The 17,247-nt window shown below is 36.7% G+C and overlaps 2 protein-coding genes across 3 annotated transcripts in view; one reads left to right on the plus strand and one right to left on the minus strand.

Moving 5' to 3' along the window:
* The window catches only part of Lrch (Leucine-rich-repeats and calponin homology domain protein), a 35,749-nt gene extending 18,714 nt beyond the window's left edge, over positions 1-17,035 (plus strand). Inside the window, exons 3-11 of one of the 2 annotated variants that reach the window (XM_013325842.1) lie at positions 9,850-10,082; positions 11,606-11,742; positions 11,957-12,206; positions 12,407-12,545; positions 13,341-13,415; positions 13,831-14,527; positions 14,759-14,896; positions 15,099-15,176; positions 15,555-17,034. In XM_013325842.1, the coding sequence (XP_013181296.1) occupies positions 9,850-10,082; positions 11,606-11,742; positions 11,957-12,206; positions 12,407-12,545; positions 13,341-13,415; positions 13,831-14,527; positions 14,759-14,896; positions 15,099-15,176; positions 15,555-16,259 (2,452 nt within the window). In that variant the 3' untranslated portion in view covers positions 16,260-17,034. Of the gene's footprint in view, positions 1-9,849; positions 10,083-11,605; positions 11,743-11,956; positions 12,207-12,406; positions 12,546-13,340; positions 13,416-13,830; positions 14,528-14,758; positions 14,897-15,098; positions 15,177-15,554 lie in introns of both variants that reach the window. The other variant, XM_013325843.1, reaches the window with a different exon arrangement.
* Positions 391-1,808, minus strand: LOC106127670 (uncharacterized). The gene is made up of 2 exons (XM_013325845.1): positions 1,527-1,808; positions 391-962 (listed from the first exon to the last, which is right to left on the minus strand). Exons 1-2 carry the CDS (start codon positions 1,714-1,716, stop codon positions 415-417), a joined length of 738 nt encoding a protein of 245 aa, XP_013181299.1. The 5' UTR covers positions 1,717-1,808; the 3' UTR covers positions 391-414.
* Positions 17,036-17,247: the final 212 nt, after the last annotated feature.

A 17,247-nucleotide genomic window follows, 5' to 3' on the forward strand; every position in this document is an offset into this window, starting at 1 on the left:
TATTGTAATTTATTTTATTCTAAAAACAGAGAACTACTTTTTTGTTTAGATGTTTTGTTGGATATAACCTTTGTTCTTGATAATTGCACATATCTACATAATATAAGTAACGCTGGTTTGAAAAAAAATAAGCCAATCATCACCATTCATTTACATGTTATTAAATTTCAAGAAACAGAGTATCTATATTGTCTTAAAATAGGTACTGGCAGTAAAATAGGTAATTAGGAATTTGCTCATTAAATACAAGACATCAAAGAGAGATATAAAACGAATTTGACTTTTTTTATTATTATACCTTTAATGGAATGCAACTTATCAAAAAAATCACAAGTTATTATTATCTAATAAATTTATACTATGAGTACGAACTTTAATTATATTAAAATAACCAACTTATGGTACTAAATTAAATTAAATTATTTTATGGTTAAGATTAGTGTTAAAATTTGCATTTCTCAACACATTCATCATGTCCATTTTAACGTTCAATTTAAACTCTTCAGGTATTGATTTGAGATGAGGGAGAAGTGATAGAAGGAATAGTTTATCACTATCCTCAGATTCGTTAAAACTTTGTGCATCAACATTTGCGAAAGCAATTTCACCAACAAGGCTATTGGTTTTAGTCTTTTTAGGTAGCGTTTGTGTTTCATTTTCATCATCGCCAACATCATTGGAGGCATTCGATTTAGTATCATCATTGTATCCGTATGTCTCACTGTCGTCATTATCATCTGAGCTCTCTTTCTTAATCTTCAGTTTTCGTCTTGTTCGCCAAACGCTGGATGTCTTTTCCCCGTCCTCAGATTCAGTAGAGGCCCCGGCTTGTGCAGGCTCCTCCTTGAGAAGGAAACTGAGTTTTTTACTGTATATATAAGGTCTTTTGTGCCTATTCGGATTAACTACGTATTTTTGAAAGCAATCTCTGATGCTCTTCCACTTTTTCTGTAGTTGGATTTCTGTAAATAAAGCTCAGCATGAATATAAAATGTTTGCATTTCTCTTACATTTTATAAATGTATGTGGCATTTCACGGGTCATTTCCTCGTTAATTATAACACAAGTTGAGCAGAGTTCACGTTATGTTTAAATCTTATAGCGTGGCGCACGTGCGTGAGTACCCTTGCTTACTGTTTATAAACAAATTGTCTACCATATACAAAGACTAATTTAGACGCTATTCTTTTTTATCAACATGTATGGCACTGTTTGTTTGATACGAACTAGTGGTACGCAATGTTTAATGGTAGTTAATTTAATAATAATTTATTAATTTTTGTATTAAATAACAAAGGTAAAAACAAAATAAATCATGAAATATTTTAATTATCAGGCGATAATAACAAAGATAGCACAATGTCTATGGGATGGCGCGATATTTAATCTATGCATAAATGAAAGTGTCATCTATATGACAGCAACCAAATGTCATAAAGAATAAGTCTGACAACATAATATGACATAACATGACATAAATCAGAGATTACAAAACTTGCATAGTAATAAATTTACATATTGTTTACCAAGTTCGCGCAATTCACACTTCGTGAACTTGACGTTTGGCTCGATGAGTTCCTTAACAACGTCTGTCCATAGTTTTTGTCGTATTGCTTTGCTACGATACGCGACGTCGTCTGAATCCCATAGTCCTGGACGCTTCTTTATTTCCTTTATTAACTTCTCCGGGTCGTATTCGAAATGCATCGTTGTCATCTTCAAAAAGCTAAAGAAACGATTTTGAAAAGGAACCGCTAGCGTTTGTAACGCGGCGGTACACACGAACGAGCGGACGCCGCGCGACTGACGCGTCGCGTTTCGTTTTAAAATGGCGGCGTTTCATAGGGTGACCAAAAGTTGTAATTTATTTTACGATAAGATTAGATTACAGAGAATTGTTAAGTTTATATAACGTAGAAAATATTTGTCTTCGGTTTTTTATAAGTATTTTTAGATTATAGTAAGTAAAATAACATTAACGTGATATAGTGTTTTCAAAAAGGATAACAAGACTTTACCCTCTAGGCCAGGGATAGAGAATCAATGGCACGCCACACAACATCCTGGGCATTTCACTGATATCAATATTTTTATCTTAAGTAGTTTTATATCGCGAAAAAAGGTGTTAAATAAGAAGCAAATAGGGGGTAAACTTTTTTCTTTGGAGTATTCCAAACAATCACAAAGTCTACATATATACTTGATGGCACCTCTATAAGCTTATTAAACATTTCGTTACAAAAATGGCACGGTGGTATGTAAAGGTTCGCTATCCCTGCTCTAGGCCATTTGCTTATCATTACTACTTAATTTTAAATTTTGTTTTCACTATAAGTTTCCATTAAAGATTTCCTAATATATAGTATAGATATCATCAATATTACTCGAAATCCATGGTATGGTCACCCTAGCGCAGACGCTGAATCGTATCGAGCGAACCGCCGCGCTGCATACTTCGGCTGGCGGGCGGCGGGCGACGGGCGGCGGCGGGCGCGCGCCGCTTGCGGTAGAGCGTTCGCCCGCGGTCGAACGCTGACTCCCCTCCCCTCACCACATCCCTCAGACCTTCGGCCCCGTTGTGTTCGGAGCAGTACCTCATTATTATTATGATTTACAAACATAGAACTGTCACACTAATCAAAGGATATATTATGAATGAAAAAGGCAGACATGACAGAAATTACGGGATTGTATATACACGATCTTTAGGGCGTGATAGATAATTTTCAGCTAGGAAAATATAAAACAAACGCATGCGATACAGCGGAAAACAGATATTTGTATAAAAACCTAGGGGTGGCTTGATTCTCAACAGGAAGCTGTCTACCTTACGGTTCCTGGAAGTCAGGCAAACGGAATACCATGCTAATTGACGCGGGCTTACGCGATACGATATCGGTCTCAGATAGTCACTTGGTGCGCCAAAAAGGTATATCTCGTGAAACATCTAAAAAAATAAAATATAAAATTGAGTCACACCTTTTATAGCAATGGAATAAAATAGTAAAAAAAATATTAAATAAATATTTGTGTTCTGTAGCCATAATTTAGACTATTTGAAATAACCAAACATAAATAAAGACTCCCACATAACTTAATGCGGAAAAGAGTGCTCGCATCCATTACTATTATTCATTTGCATTGCTTATTTGTACTGTAACGTAAACATACAAATTAAATTAAAATGCTATTAAATATGTCAACGATCAGAAATAGCTATGAATATTATTGCCGATTTAAAGACGTTGCCCTGTATAGAAATAACGTAGAACCAAACTTAGACTCCTATTTCACTAAGCGACCAACTGCGCGACGATCACGCGTTAGTTCTACGTAGAGTCAATGATACGGGCGTTCATTGGTGCTAGTGGAAATGACGGCTAAGAGGACATAATAGTTTGCGGTTTATTATAAAACCATGGTCTTTTACGTGACCGTGTGATCATTAGTTACAACTCTGGTTGCTAATGGTACCCTGGTGGCAACCGCTTTGAACTAACTTCTTTAATGGCGCATGTCTTGACCTTAATTATATTACCACGCGTCTTTGCAGTTGTTTTTGCTAGTAAAATGCTTGATAAATGGACTTGCATGCTCTTCAGTGCGCGATTGAAAAAAAAAAAGAAAAGTGACTGCTTGAAAATGAATCATGTAACGCCAAGTAATAAATTGTACTAGGCGATCATGAATTTGTTTGTAGTAATTTCTAAAATATCTTCAACACAATGTTGAGTGTTTACTAATGTCCTGTCTTTGGTATTTAGTTTTATCATTTTTGTTGTTCCTAACTCTTACAATTTATAACATCCTGGTGCTCTAATTTATTTCTATTTCTGTCTCAGTTTATAATTTGCGTCTCGACCCAATTTATAAACGAACATGTGACACACAAGACTATCAAAGGCAAGAGGACTCTGTCTTTTGATGGTAAATAAAATTACTAAATATATTTTTGATGAAATTAGTGAATAATAATTTGAAATGTAAACATATAATGCAAAAAAATCAAAGAGTCGACTTCTTATGTTTGTACAAGAACAATGTTATAACAGAGGTGTATTTTGTACGTCGCTGCAAAGATCAGGGCAGGTTCAATGACCTGTGATGTCACGACCATATATGTGTCCATAGAGATATAAGCCCGTGCTAATGTTCCACCCGAGTTGGTAACTAGTTGACATTACACCGGAGGAATGGGGGTGGTTATTGTTCCATAACTCTACGGAACAAACAACGTGACGTCATGTCGTTCGCGCATTGTAACAAACAGCATTTGTTTTGTGTTCTGTTTGTGAGTGTTGTCGTTACCGAGCGGTTTTTAACTAAGTTTCCATAGAGTTAAACTTTTAAAGATGCGATACTGTGTTAGTAGTCTATATACTGTTCATTTAAACTCTGGGATGTGAAGATTTCCATCAATGTTTCGTATCAACTATGTACCTCTGTACCTTGTTGCAATGCTCTGTGCCTTTTTAATTCGATAATTGTTCGCTTGCTCAGTTCTCAAAATAGAGTACGTTTGATTAAATGCCTCTTATCTAACTGTTACGAATAAACGCGTCGAAGATACCGTTATCTTTGAAAGGCAAATAAAAGTGAAGTTTATTCGCATTAACGACTAAAAGGTTATATGGTTTTAACAATTTAGTAGCCACGATCACTAAGGCATGTGTGCGAATGACTTGATGTCAATATGTCTTGTAAGTCCAACGAACTAAGTTGCAGTTTGTGATTCCAAACAAGGTAAAATATTACGTTTAAAGAAGTGGGGCACACCGAAAGGTTGTGATAATGCAACTAACTGATGTGATTTAACTTTAAAACCCTAATTTTTACCCATATACATAAGGATAAACGAAATTTACTAGTGTCAGGTGAATTGATACTAAATGATTGTAACATGTCATCATTATCAGCTCACTATACTTCCCCACTGAGGGGCTCGGAGCCTACCCTAAGTTAGGGGTGATTAGGCCATAGTCAATATTGTAAGATGTACAATTCTTAAAGAATCGTAAATATTTTCTAAAGAAATATTATTTCATCTTGGTATATTCTCTGTTTTTAGTAATGAGAGTTGTATCGTGTCTTCGTTTGATATTCTAGTACAATATTTGGTATAGTACCAGTATTTCGTTCATGCCATATTTTGTTCTCAAAGCGAACACAACTGGGTCGACACGAGTGCTCACACGCTTGCAAGATCTGGACTCATGCAATATTCCCTTTCGCTTTTACATTTGAATTTTATATTGCAAATACCTTTTATATGACACAGTTCACGACTCGTATACTAAATAACCACGGTCGTAATTAATTATAGTAGGTTAATAACTTCATAATGTTCATCGAGGGGCTTTAGTCTACCCTAAATAGAGTAGATCTCTGTCAACCACGCTGACCGAATCCGAGGTTGAATTTACACACATTTTTGAATTGGTTGGCTCAAAATGTTTTTCTTACGCTATCACCCGTATAAAATTATATTCATAAATTATTGCACGATTTAAATTAATGTTCTTTTAATACCACGTTTTCCTATCACGGTATAACGTGTTCTCCCCTATGTCCCGATGCAGTGTCCCCGCTCTGTGACCTTCGTTCAAGGAACGGAAAACAGCTATAATTTTTCCGAGGGGTTAAAGCCGCGGTGCGTTGTAGTTATATTTTAACATATATGTTACTTACGCTATAGTTTCTGTATATTCTCTATGTTTATAATGTGTTATTCTTTGACAAAGATTGAAGTACAAACAAGGTTGTTTGTTGTGCGCCAGATCACCGATTTGATATCCATTTTCTAACCCAACAAAAGCAAAAAGTCAAACAAAAGTTTCTTATATAATGACAAAGAACCTCCCACGGTCATATAAACTGCTGAGAGGTCACCTAATTGTTAGCTCGAGCTTGTATTCCAGTGGTAGGTTTTCAAATATTCACCTTTATAATATTTATCTATCGATGGAACAAAATCTTTAGATTTGTTTGTACCAGAAAATATGATAAATCAGTAAGGACTCAAAATACACTTAAAGTATCTTGTCCTAATAGTTCGATATTACTATTAAAAAAAAATATTGCTACTTTATTTCACTGTTAATCGAAAGTTAGATATCCAGATATCAAATCCGTTCACTGGATAGTTCAGCAAATTTCATAAAATATTCAATCACAACGCGTTGGTGAAAATACAACGTGTCATGTATGCGTGTTAGATATGCGAAGTGGTTACACTAATCATCATAGTTAAGTATTATTACGCTTTCCCGTGCACGAGCGGTTGCCGACACTTGCGACTAGACATGGCGTGCGACTAGCCAGTGTAGATGATGACTCTTGAAAACTATCGCTCATATATATCCAAAAGGTTAAAAAGAACATGGTCCCATGGTTTACAGACTTTGTATCGGTGGTAGACTTAAACTACAGATTATTAAAAACAAAAGCACATCGATTTGCACGACAGAACACCGATTAGATATTTGATAGGAAACTATTTTGGATTGCTACTGCCTTTATTGGAAGACCATAACTTTTTGCTGCCTCTGCTTCCGCCAAAGAAAGTGAGAAGGACGATAGACTTTGGACAGGTCTTTGGCGATGAAAACTCATGGAAACATTTACAGTAATTTGTCGTACTCGTAGGCGTATTCGGACGTCGTCGTCCGTCACACTATGCATACGGATGTAATAAATCTTTGTAAACTCGCTTCCTTGCCAAACATTTGACCAGACGGCGAGACGACAGTTTTGTTTAATAATGCTTCCACGTGATCTGTATGATGTTATGCATAACATATATCTACGCTTTCACGTCTTGTAAATTGATAAGCCGTTAGAAGCCGTAAGAAACTTGTTAATCGGTGATTATCATTGGATAAGCATACTTTTAATTAATCTATTATGTCTCTACATCTTACTTATATTAATAATGCGAATGTTTGGACGTATGGATGGACAGATGGATAAATATTTGTTAAAAGATATCTTCGGAACAGCTGCATGGATCTCACTGAAAATTGGCATAGATTCTACACATGGCTACTAATTAAGTTTTTTTTTGCTTTTTTCGTGCAGACGGAGTCGCTGGTGACAACTTGTATCTATATCAATTCCAAATCCTAAATATATACATAAAAATTTTACATAATAATAGCTTATGATACAATGTGAAACGACGATAATAAAAAAAAATATTCGGAATTGTATAATATTACTATTTTGTACAATTTAAATTAGTGGTAATATAAGAAATCATGAATCGATGTTCTAAAAGGCAGTAGAGAAAACAAGTCTTGTTACGTCAAATATTTCTCTTCGTTGACTGATATTTGCCACATTTTCATCACGCGATGTTTTTATGTTCGTAACGACTTTTTGCCGCACAATTCATGGTCTGCTAGTTCTCAACGTATATTTTCTTTATCGTTAATATTCATGTTTAAATCATAAACATCAGGTGGAATAGTAAAAGTTAAATTAATATTTACTCTTTAAAAATGATATTTATTTATCTATCTATAGGATGCTGACATACAATCTAGATAAGATTTTATAGATAAAAGTAAAAATTATATCAAACGTTGTTTTCGAGTTCGCAAAGATCACACATCAAGAATTGTTCGCTTTTTAGTATTGAATGTGTTCAATATGACAATAATTGATGTCTCGCGTTTCATAGTCATTGGTAAAGCAAGTGAGAAAGCGTGTTTACATTTGAGTCGGTTGACAAACCGCTCGTCCCCTTGCGTTCCGGTGAAACGGCGTATTGTACCGCCTTATACGGCGTAGTAACGGTCATATCGGCTTCCATAGAACTTCAGTGTGTTGACAATTGTAAGTGTAATTGAAATGTTTGTTACGATATATTGATGTATACCAGTTCAAGGACAATCAATGCAATCTTCTCTATTCCGTTTGCATACAAGCGCAACTGAGCTTTGGTTTCATTAACGCTGGTTTCCGAGATCATAATCTCTGTATACATAGCGTCATCTTTATTATTATCTTTGATAAAACAGAGATAACAATATTTTATACGAGTCTCAGAAACCCATGGTTAGTTGTTTACATTGGTTAATTACGAAATATCTTTATTTGTCTTCTTTTTATTTGTAAAATCTAGACACAGATAATAGTATCGTATCAATGTCAGTCAACAAACAGTTCATTGAACCCTATTCTATTATTAATCCAGGTATTGAATCCAGTTTCCGAGCAAAGTCTAGGCGTCTAGACGGCCCGGATTGGTTTAACGCAAAAAGAAGTCGCTCCTCTAGATGCGTAACATTCGATACAACCCTATCCGTATAACAAGCAATATAAATTCTATTTTAATCCAAATGTACAGTTTAATACAGTCGAATATTGCTTGAACTTTTATTTATTTGTTTCCTGTATTTTTCTATTAAATTCTGTACAACCGTTAACATCATAGTTATCTTTTGCAGTGAAATTGGTTTCAAATGTGCTTGATATTGTCACCTCTGCTTAGAAATATAGGGTGTTGCATTTTGTTGCATTAATATTCTTGTTATGAAATTGTGACAAGAATCTCATTAAGGAATTATTAAGTAAAATGTTCTATATAAAATTCTCGTGTTACAATGTTAGTTACCATCCCTCTCCGAAACAACTTGACCGATTTTTATGAAATTTTATATGCATATTCAATAGGCTACTATCTATTTTTTAATCCCGTGCGGACGGAGTCGCAGGCGACAGGTAGTAATGCAATTGTGACAACCAAAAAGGTTATCAAATGAAGTTCCTTTTACCTTTCGAAATACCTAACGAAATATAAACGGATCGTTGGAAATGATAAAGGGCACCCAATTATCTTTGCTCCACTTCGCTTGCCGGCACTTTGTTAGCAAAATGTGAAAGTATTCGTGTTCATTTCACTGCATTATAATTGCAGGAAGCTTAGATATGGACTCGGTGCATTTTTGTTTTAATCGATTTCATCGTTTGCCACAAATCGATGTTCAAATCGATTCAGTCACACGATCTAAAAAAATGCGACAAAAATTGTAGCAATCATAGTCAAGTGATTTTAGCGTGCACTTTTTGTTTATTTAATTAATGAGAATTTATTTAATCTACCGTCTATTCTTTTTTACGAATAAAAGCGGAATGACATCACTTTATATAAAAATGTCTGGCCATTCATAATAAATCTATGATATTGAACTATAACAAAATATAAATGAAGAAACAAAATGGAAAGCAATTTCACAAATACAAAATGAAGACGTTAAAATTTATTGCATTGACTTGTCAAATGGCGATTGATGACAACTTTCTCTTCAACTCGAATACGAATCTTTTGCGAGAATTCATATTTTCTTGACAATATTGAAACGTGACAAGTTATGAATCGCATAGTTATATGACTTACAAATATCGAATGTACTTAATACGAGTACGTAATGTTTACAAGTTTCCGCACGGGCCCCAGTATAAGATGCGGTGCGGAACGATTTATGGTTTCGGTTGATCTAATTACATGCAAACTTCGTAGCGAAGTGGGCCTCAGTGTATTTATACTGCAAAGTGTTGAATGGGCTCTTTGGTGTGGCTTACGATAGACGGCGCTGGCTGAGTAATACTTGATTGATTGCTTCAGGTATTGCGTGATGCTCTTTGGGTAATAAAATTATTTATTTTACGCTATAAATGCAATTCAAAGAGATGTGTACATTCGTTTGATGACTTTGGGTTCTTCAAGTTCGTCTACTCTCAAAGATTATTCTTTGCTATTAAGTACCCCTTTGCGCAGATTTCCTTTATTAATCTATATCTTCGTAAACTTCAACATATGAATTTGGATTCAATTTTTTTTTCCAGTTCGAATCAATTAACGGAGTTGCCGCGTGAAGTATGTCAAATGCCTTTACAAGTCCTCCTCGTGCCGGACAATTTACTAGCGACGTTGCCGAAGGAGATCGGCAAGATGACCTCCCTGGCGGAATTGGACGCCTCCAACAACAGGCTGACACAAGTGCCGATGACCCTGGGCGACTGCGCCGGTCTCCGAGCCCTGGATCTTAGCAATAACCAGCTGGGATTGCTGCCTTTACGTAAGTTTGACAGTAACTGTATGGATATTACTTGATACAAACTTTATGGTGGTTTGCGGTAAGAAACATTTGTTGCGCTAGTGGGTGGGTGCTAAGTAGTCCCAATGCCTGTCATGCAATATTCCGAGCAGCCACGAAGTTCGGATGGCACATTACTATGAAATAGTCAATTACTCTTACTAGTGCAATCTTATTATTGTTAACATTGACGGTCCTGTCTAACCATATGTCCATTTATCAATAAAAACATATGTAGTTCATTGTGACAAGCAAGGTAATGTGCATACACTTAAGAGGCAGGTGTTAATGACGCATCTGCAGTGAATTAAAAATAGCTAATTGTAATACGCCTTATAGCGAATGATTAATTTACATATGTAATATATTGCATACTTACTAATAAGGGGGATAACGGTCGTGAAAATGCTGTCGTCGTTGTCAAATCATATGCGTGTCCCCATTGAGGGGCTCGGAGCCTACACAAGGGGGGTAGGGGGACAAGTCCGTAGTTAACCACGCTGGCTAAGTGTAGTTGGTTATCAAATGTGATTATTTTATTATTTACTGATTCTTAAGATTCTTAGCTGCAGTTGTTTATTCATGAGTTTTCATTGCTGAAAAAAGTATACAAAAACATTTTCGTATTTTAGTTCGTCAAGGACGCAGGATAAAAAATGTTTTTGGACAAGAATTTTCCTAAAAGAAACATACGATGTCTGTAATTGGATATATTCAAGTTATAAATGAAAAAAAAAGGACATTCGTTAGTTATGCCAGGAAAAAACGTCTATTTTTAAAAGTATATTTTAATTAGGTTATAAAAAGATTGATAGGGAGAAAATGTTAACGGTTGTACAGGCAAGAGGGTGGAAATATTCAATTTACGTTTCACCCTCGACACTCAAAGGAAGATTAACGAATGCTACAAATAATACAGGTAAGAAGAATAATGAAGGAAAAGAAAGAAGGTAGAATATTAGATATCTTGTCAGGATTAGAGATTATTTTATATTTTAAATTAAAGATAGTCTTTATGTGCTTTTACCTGAGAATTAATTTGTTGAATAAGAATATATGTTTGTTTATATTTATAATACAAAAGTATGTCAGTAATAAAGACTCGATGTGGACTTTGGTGAAACGATGTACATTACTAATTTAGGTCGATTACGGTATAATAGGTTGTTTGATAGCGAAACTGTATAGATGAGGCTAGATAATACTCGTACATTCGGGCGCGGCGTAGGTGTGGCGAAAGCTTGGAAATTACGAGTATTATACGATCGATCAGGGACAAACGAATCAATACATTCTTACAATCCGCTTTTGAACACAAAAAGTACTATGGAATTCAGTTATTATGATAAAGTTGATAGGTGATCCTATTCTTAGTGAAATCAATATGAAGCCACATTGCCTCTATAAATTGAAGGACCAGTGTGCACAAAGCGTTTAAAGCTTTGTGTTAAAATTTCAGTGTGAGTTCTTTCTTAAGTATTACCCTAGTTGATGTAACTTTTCAGAAATCACATACCTAAGGCTGGAGCATCTGGACGTAAGCTGCAACTGCATATCATCGCTGCCACTGGAGCTGCGCAACATGAATACGCTCGTTACACTGAATCTAGACAACAATCCGCTTGTTTCGCCTCCCACCACTGTGAGTTCTACAATACTTAGGAATTACCTCCACAATTGACACTTAATTACTTTCAATTCCAACTATTACGCAATCAAATCCTATAATTCAATCAAGTATGAGATAGAAGATTTTCTTGTGTATTTGTTTATGATTTCTTCTTTTAAATTTCAATTGTCCTTATTTCATGGATTTGACTTCTTATAGCCAATGTTATTATTTTCTTGGTTTCCAGGTATGCATGCGCGGGCGCGTGCATATATTCAAATATCTGGAGAACATGTCGAACAAGGACTCGTTGCCCGCACACAGGCGTGTTGATGAGACGAGACGCTCAGCTAAACACACCTCGTATATCAGCTCGCCGCAGAGCGCGCAGATCACATCAGGCAATGCTACTATAGATTGCTTGAGGCATAAGCCACGGCACGTCATCGACAGTGGATACTGCACCGATGGCGTCGATAAGAGGTGGTCTAATGATGGTATGTAAAGGATTTGTTTGTCTACTTTCTGTTCCCATTGCTCCTCCACATCCTTCTTACTTATGTCTCTTGTCAATTAGCCCCATTCACATTTAAAAGGCACTAGAATTGCAGGATTATTTGGGCCATTCTCATTTTAAATTCAAGTGAACTGTTGGCTCAGTTTCCCTCACTCCCCTAAAAGGCGTTCTGTGGTCTAGGTGGAGGTGAGGGTGGCGGGGGCTCGGGTAGGTCCACACCGAGCACGCCGTCCACTTTGTCTCCCGGCGCAGCGCTGTCCAGGGCTCAGTCGCTCTCCAGTGAATCACCTTTGGCTCCTTTGACGCCATTACTCACCGGGTAAGTTTCATATATTTATTAGGGATTTGTATAATAGCAGTGATTTTAGAAGTGTTTGTTTTATTTGTAGATTTTGTGATATTGGGAGGTTTTCACGGTTTTTTTAGGATTACTAACTACAGGTCAAAGGTCGCTGTATCATCGCATATTTTGTCTGAGTAGAATTTACCAGGATTTCCGAATATTTTCAAGTACTTATTGTACGATTGCAGCAATTCTCTATTATAATGCATGTCATTATAGAATATAAGTAAATATATGATAAATATTAAGTATATAAGGCGCATGTGGGAAATTATTATAAAATATTTATAAATAAAAATATTTAAGCAAAGATATTTTAATTGCATGATTATTATAGACGAGCTTGAATCTTTTGTTATTTAGAAATAAATGAAGCAAGAAATATATTCTTATCATCAAACCATTAGGAAATTATTTGTATATTATATGAAAACATTCAGAAATCGCCAGGTTTTTTGATGCAGTTTATAACAACAGTTGTAAAATAAATTAAATCTCTTTAAATATGAAATTCATAAAAGTAAGAGTTAGATTTAAGATTTTAGAGTTGGCTTAATTGGTGTGTATTGTCTAGTTTAGTGTAGATATTAGAACTAGAATTAGTATAATTATCTTTAAAAATTTCTTCTATTTCTCTTGCATTGGCTGAAACAGAGGTAAAGAACAAAATTAAATCTAGACCGTTTTCGTCACCGGCATTACCATTCCCTTCGACACATCTTTGTTTATTCCGATCCTTTTTATATTAACCCCCGGTGTTGTCCCTTTCAGCCTCCGTATATCACCCGAAGGGAACATTTCAAACGGCGACGATAAGACTAAATTAGCACATCAGCAAACCTACAGGTACCTTGCCTCTCATACGCACCACTCGCCTACATCTCGCACTTGCTTACATCTACTGCAATGACACTTGGGTGTGGGACTAACTCCTTTATATAAATATTTGTAGTACATTATACTAACAAGATCAAATGTCAAATATCACTGGTTATTTGCTGTGTATATGTGAATTTTCAATTTGGCTAACTTATTTCTAGTACCAAATATGTTTCTAATTCATCGAAGTGTCATTCGGGCTTATTTCGCAGCCAAATTGCAAACATTCTTAATTTCATGCTAGATGACTAACAATATTAAAGACTCGACTATGTTTCTGTTAAAATTGTGCTAATATTTGCTTGCAATATGAATGTTTTCAGTCTGACTGTTCTCTCAATATGATCGACAAGCTATTACAATAATACATTCGCATTTACAGACAATACAAAGAAGCCCTAAGACAACAACGCCAGCAAGACATTTACCGGCCCCGAACCGAGCAACCTTCCCCAGAGCTGGACTCCTCCCCGCAGTCACAGAGCCAGAGTCCCGTCCACTTCCAGCGCTCCTCCGCCCCCCACTCCCCCGTCAACGGCTACAGTAACGTATCTCCTAACCTTTACAACCGCTCACTCTCCTCGAACTCCACCTCCTCCACACCCAACACTTCACAAGTACCAAACTCCCCACTCCTCCACTCGACACCGCGGAGATTCCAAAATCAGAACGGAAACAGCGACAAAACTGAGGAGACTAACAAAAGACCGGTACAGAAAGTTGTCCCTTCCAGAAACGTTAATAAAATGTATACATCTGTCAATGGGAACGTCGACTACGCGCGCGTCAACGGACAGACGGACACGTATATAAAGCCATCATCACCGACAAAATCACCAACGAATACACTAGGATACAATAGTATAGGCATGAAATCTAATATACCGAGACAGACGAACGGGGGGGAGAGCGCGAAGCTACTTACGACAACGGTATCGTACTTGAAAGGTGCGGCGCCCAAGCCGGCCGGCAAGATGGCCTGGAACAAGGACGCGCCGCTCGACAAGCTCAGCTTCACCATGAAGCGAGAGTTTGACAAGCAGAAGGAGGAAACCGAACTCCTCCAACAGCTGAGGACGGTAAATATTTTGTTGCCCTTTAAAATTACATACACGTGATAACGTTACGTACTCGACGTTACGTAGCACGTATACATACTTGCCGCGAGTAGAAATTATCCAGTACTAACCGTGGATTTTATAGATCAAAATCAGATTTAGGTCTCAGAAACACACAGTTAATGAGACAGTTTTAGATGAGATAAATGAATTGTTCTTAGGTTTATTGATAAATGATATGTTTGTGTTCAGATAATAGAGTCCCGGCTAAAGATGTCTCTGCCGGAGCAGCTGGCGCCAGTGCTGGCGGACGGCGTGGTGCTCTGCCATCTCGCCAACCACGTGCGCCCGCGCGCCGTCGCCTCCGTGCACGTGCCCTCGCCCGCACAGGTACACTCTCCCCTACCCTGACACATTACACTTCCCCTACTCCCTACCTGCCTGATATCACTGTCCTCTACGCTTTTACAATGTCCCCTACCCTGTTGTAAAAATGTATCTTATCCTGCCGTTGAACAATGTCCCTTACCCTGTTGCATAACCTAAAAGAGAACATTCATTTAACTGACTATTGTTCTATGTTTTGTTCCAGCCTAAGCTAACAATGGCAAGGTGTAGAAGAAACGTAGACAATTTCTTGGAAGCGTGTCGAAAAATTGGAGTCGAGGAGGTGAGTTAACATTTTGTTAAATTTAGTATTGTTTTTGATGTTACTAATTGGCTTTTAATATTACCTTTAAACTCCCTCGTAATAATCTTAAAGTTTTTACTCGGTAAATTAAATAAAAAATAATTTAATTATTTTAAATTTAGTGGCCAGCGGTAGCTTCGCCTTTTCTGCGAATTTAAGTGGCCGCTTGCTCGTTTGACACCATATCATATAAAAAAAAATTGCCGCCCTAAAAACTTTATAGTACCCAGCAATAGCCGGGTACTAGGAGTGCCTTAACGTGATACCGCGCGCCCGTATTCAGTGTTGCAGGGTCTCTTTGTTATCTCTTGCGAGAAGACATTGTGTATACTAAGAGTCGGGTGGCGTGTGTTGCAGGAGCTCATCTGTTCGCCCGCCGACATACTGGGGGTGGGTGATGCCGGGCTGGGGGCGCAGGGGGTGCAGGGGGTGCGCCAGCTCGCCTGCACCATCGCCGCACTAACACACGCCACGCCGCACTCCGCAAGGGATATACAAAGCGACCCCCAACAAAACGCGAACGCTTCCGATGATATGGACGCGGACCCCCAAGCGGACAACATAGAAGTCAACTACCAAAGGCAACTGAACAGATACGCCGAAGATAGGTGCATAAGCAATTTCAACTTTATAGACTACGCAAATAACTACACAATAGATGAATCCGAGGAGTTTCATTTGAATTACGAAAATAACAACGAAACGAACCAAAACGCTAGCTACTCGCCCGTCTACGAAGGTGTACGGAATAGAGGACCTTATTACGTGAACAATAGGATTCAATTCGTGACGCCGTTTTGCAAGGGGGCCGGCGTACTTCAGAGCGATAATTTCGAAATCTACGACACAGATGAAGTTGACTTTCCAGTTGAAATGATTAACGGTGAAGAGGGAAGGTACGATAGAGATAAATTGAATCTAGATTTGCAGAATAATATAAACAGCGAAATGGCGCCGTACGTTGAAACTGACAAGGAGAGGGAACATAGGTTGATGGTCACGTGGTTGTGTCTCGGTACATTTTTCATGTCCGCCATCTTGCTTATTATATTTCCATTGTAATTTTTTTGTACTAACCAAATTAAGCTTCCACACTAATACTTATATTGTTAAAAAGAAATATTTTCAAATTTATATTAAGCTGTACAATCGGGGAAACTGACGGTGTTCCAACTTAAAAGCCACAGTCATGTGAACGTTTCGGAAGCATTGAGACAAAGGAGAAACAAAAAGTCGCAGCTTTTAAATATGTTTACACAAAAAAAGGCCGGCCGTTTCCGACTCACTGCTACCTAATTGATAATTTGTTAGAAAAGGAGGAGTGTATCTTATTTTAAGGAACAAAGCAATTTTTCTATAAATTGAATACCGTATATATTGTACATCGGTTTATATCACGAATTATGTTTTTAGAGCTCCATTAATTTAACAACGGTGTGGGAGCTTATTTTAAGCATTTAATTTCATAACAAAGTGTTGCCTTACTCCAGTGAACTGTGATCACGGTCTGAAATGTAATTTTGAGGCCGCTATTAGTCTTTTACAAATGGAATTTTTGGATTGAGACTGAATTGAGGAATTTGAATTAAAAAGGAAAGGGTAGACAACTAATCATTTACCTCTTATTTAGTTTTACTATGGGGTTTGGATTTAGTAGAGATTTTTTCAATGTAATATTTTCTTTAATTAATTTAGGTTGTTAAATTAGTAGGTTTTTTTTAAGCTGTTTTGTGGTAATTTAAAATGACATCAGTTTTGATTGGCTATGAAAAGAATTGTTTTTTCTTGTATTCCAAGGATCTCAGGATTGTTTTGTTTTTGGATATGATTTTCTTTTATAATAAGTTTACTTATTTATGTAAATTTATTAAGATTTGTAAATTATTTATATGTTAAATGTAATTTTTTGATTAGTACCTTTTGCAATATTTATTTTCAATGTATGCTTTGCTTTGATAGTGTTTGTTCACTGCCCGGGATCTTTTGATCCTAACCTAAGACTTGTTCCCTTTTTTATAATAATTAAAAAAGTTTCTAAATAAAAAAAAAT

The sequence above is a fragment of the Papilio xuthus genome, unplaced genomic scaffold (genome assembly GCF_000836235.2).
Source record: "Papilio xuthus unplaced genomic scaffold, Pxut_1.1 DF824655.1, whole genome shotgun sequence".
Lineage (NCBI taxonomy): Eukaryota > Metazoa > Arthropoda > Insecta > Lepidoptera > Papilionidae > Papilio > Papilio xuthus.

Bases quoted from the DNA above. Each gene is read 5' to 3' on its own strand.
- LOC106127670 (XM_013325845.1), bottom strand. From the start codon at position 1,716: ATGACAACGATGCATTTCGAATACGACCCGGAGAAGTTAATAAAGGAA. The intron at 963-1,526 runs GTAAACAATATG...CTTTATTTACAG, and splicing joins GTGTGAATTGCGCGAACTTG to AAATCCAACTACAGAAAAAG.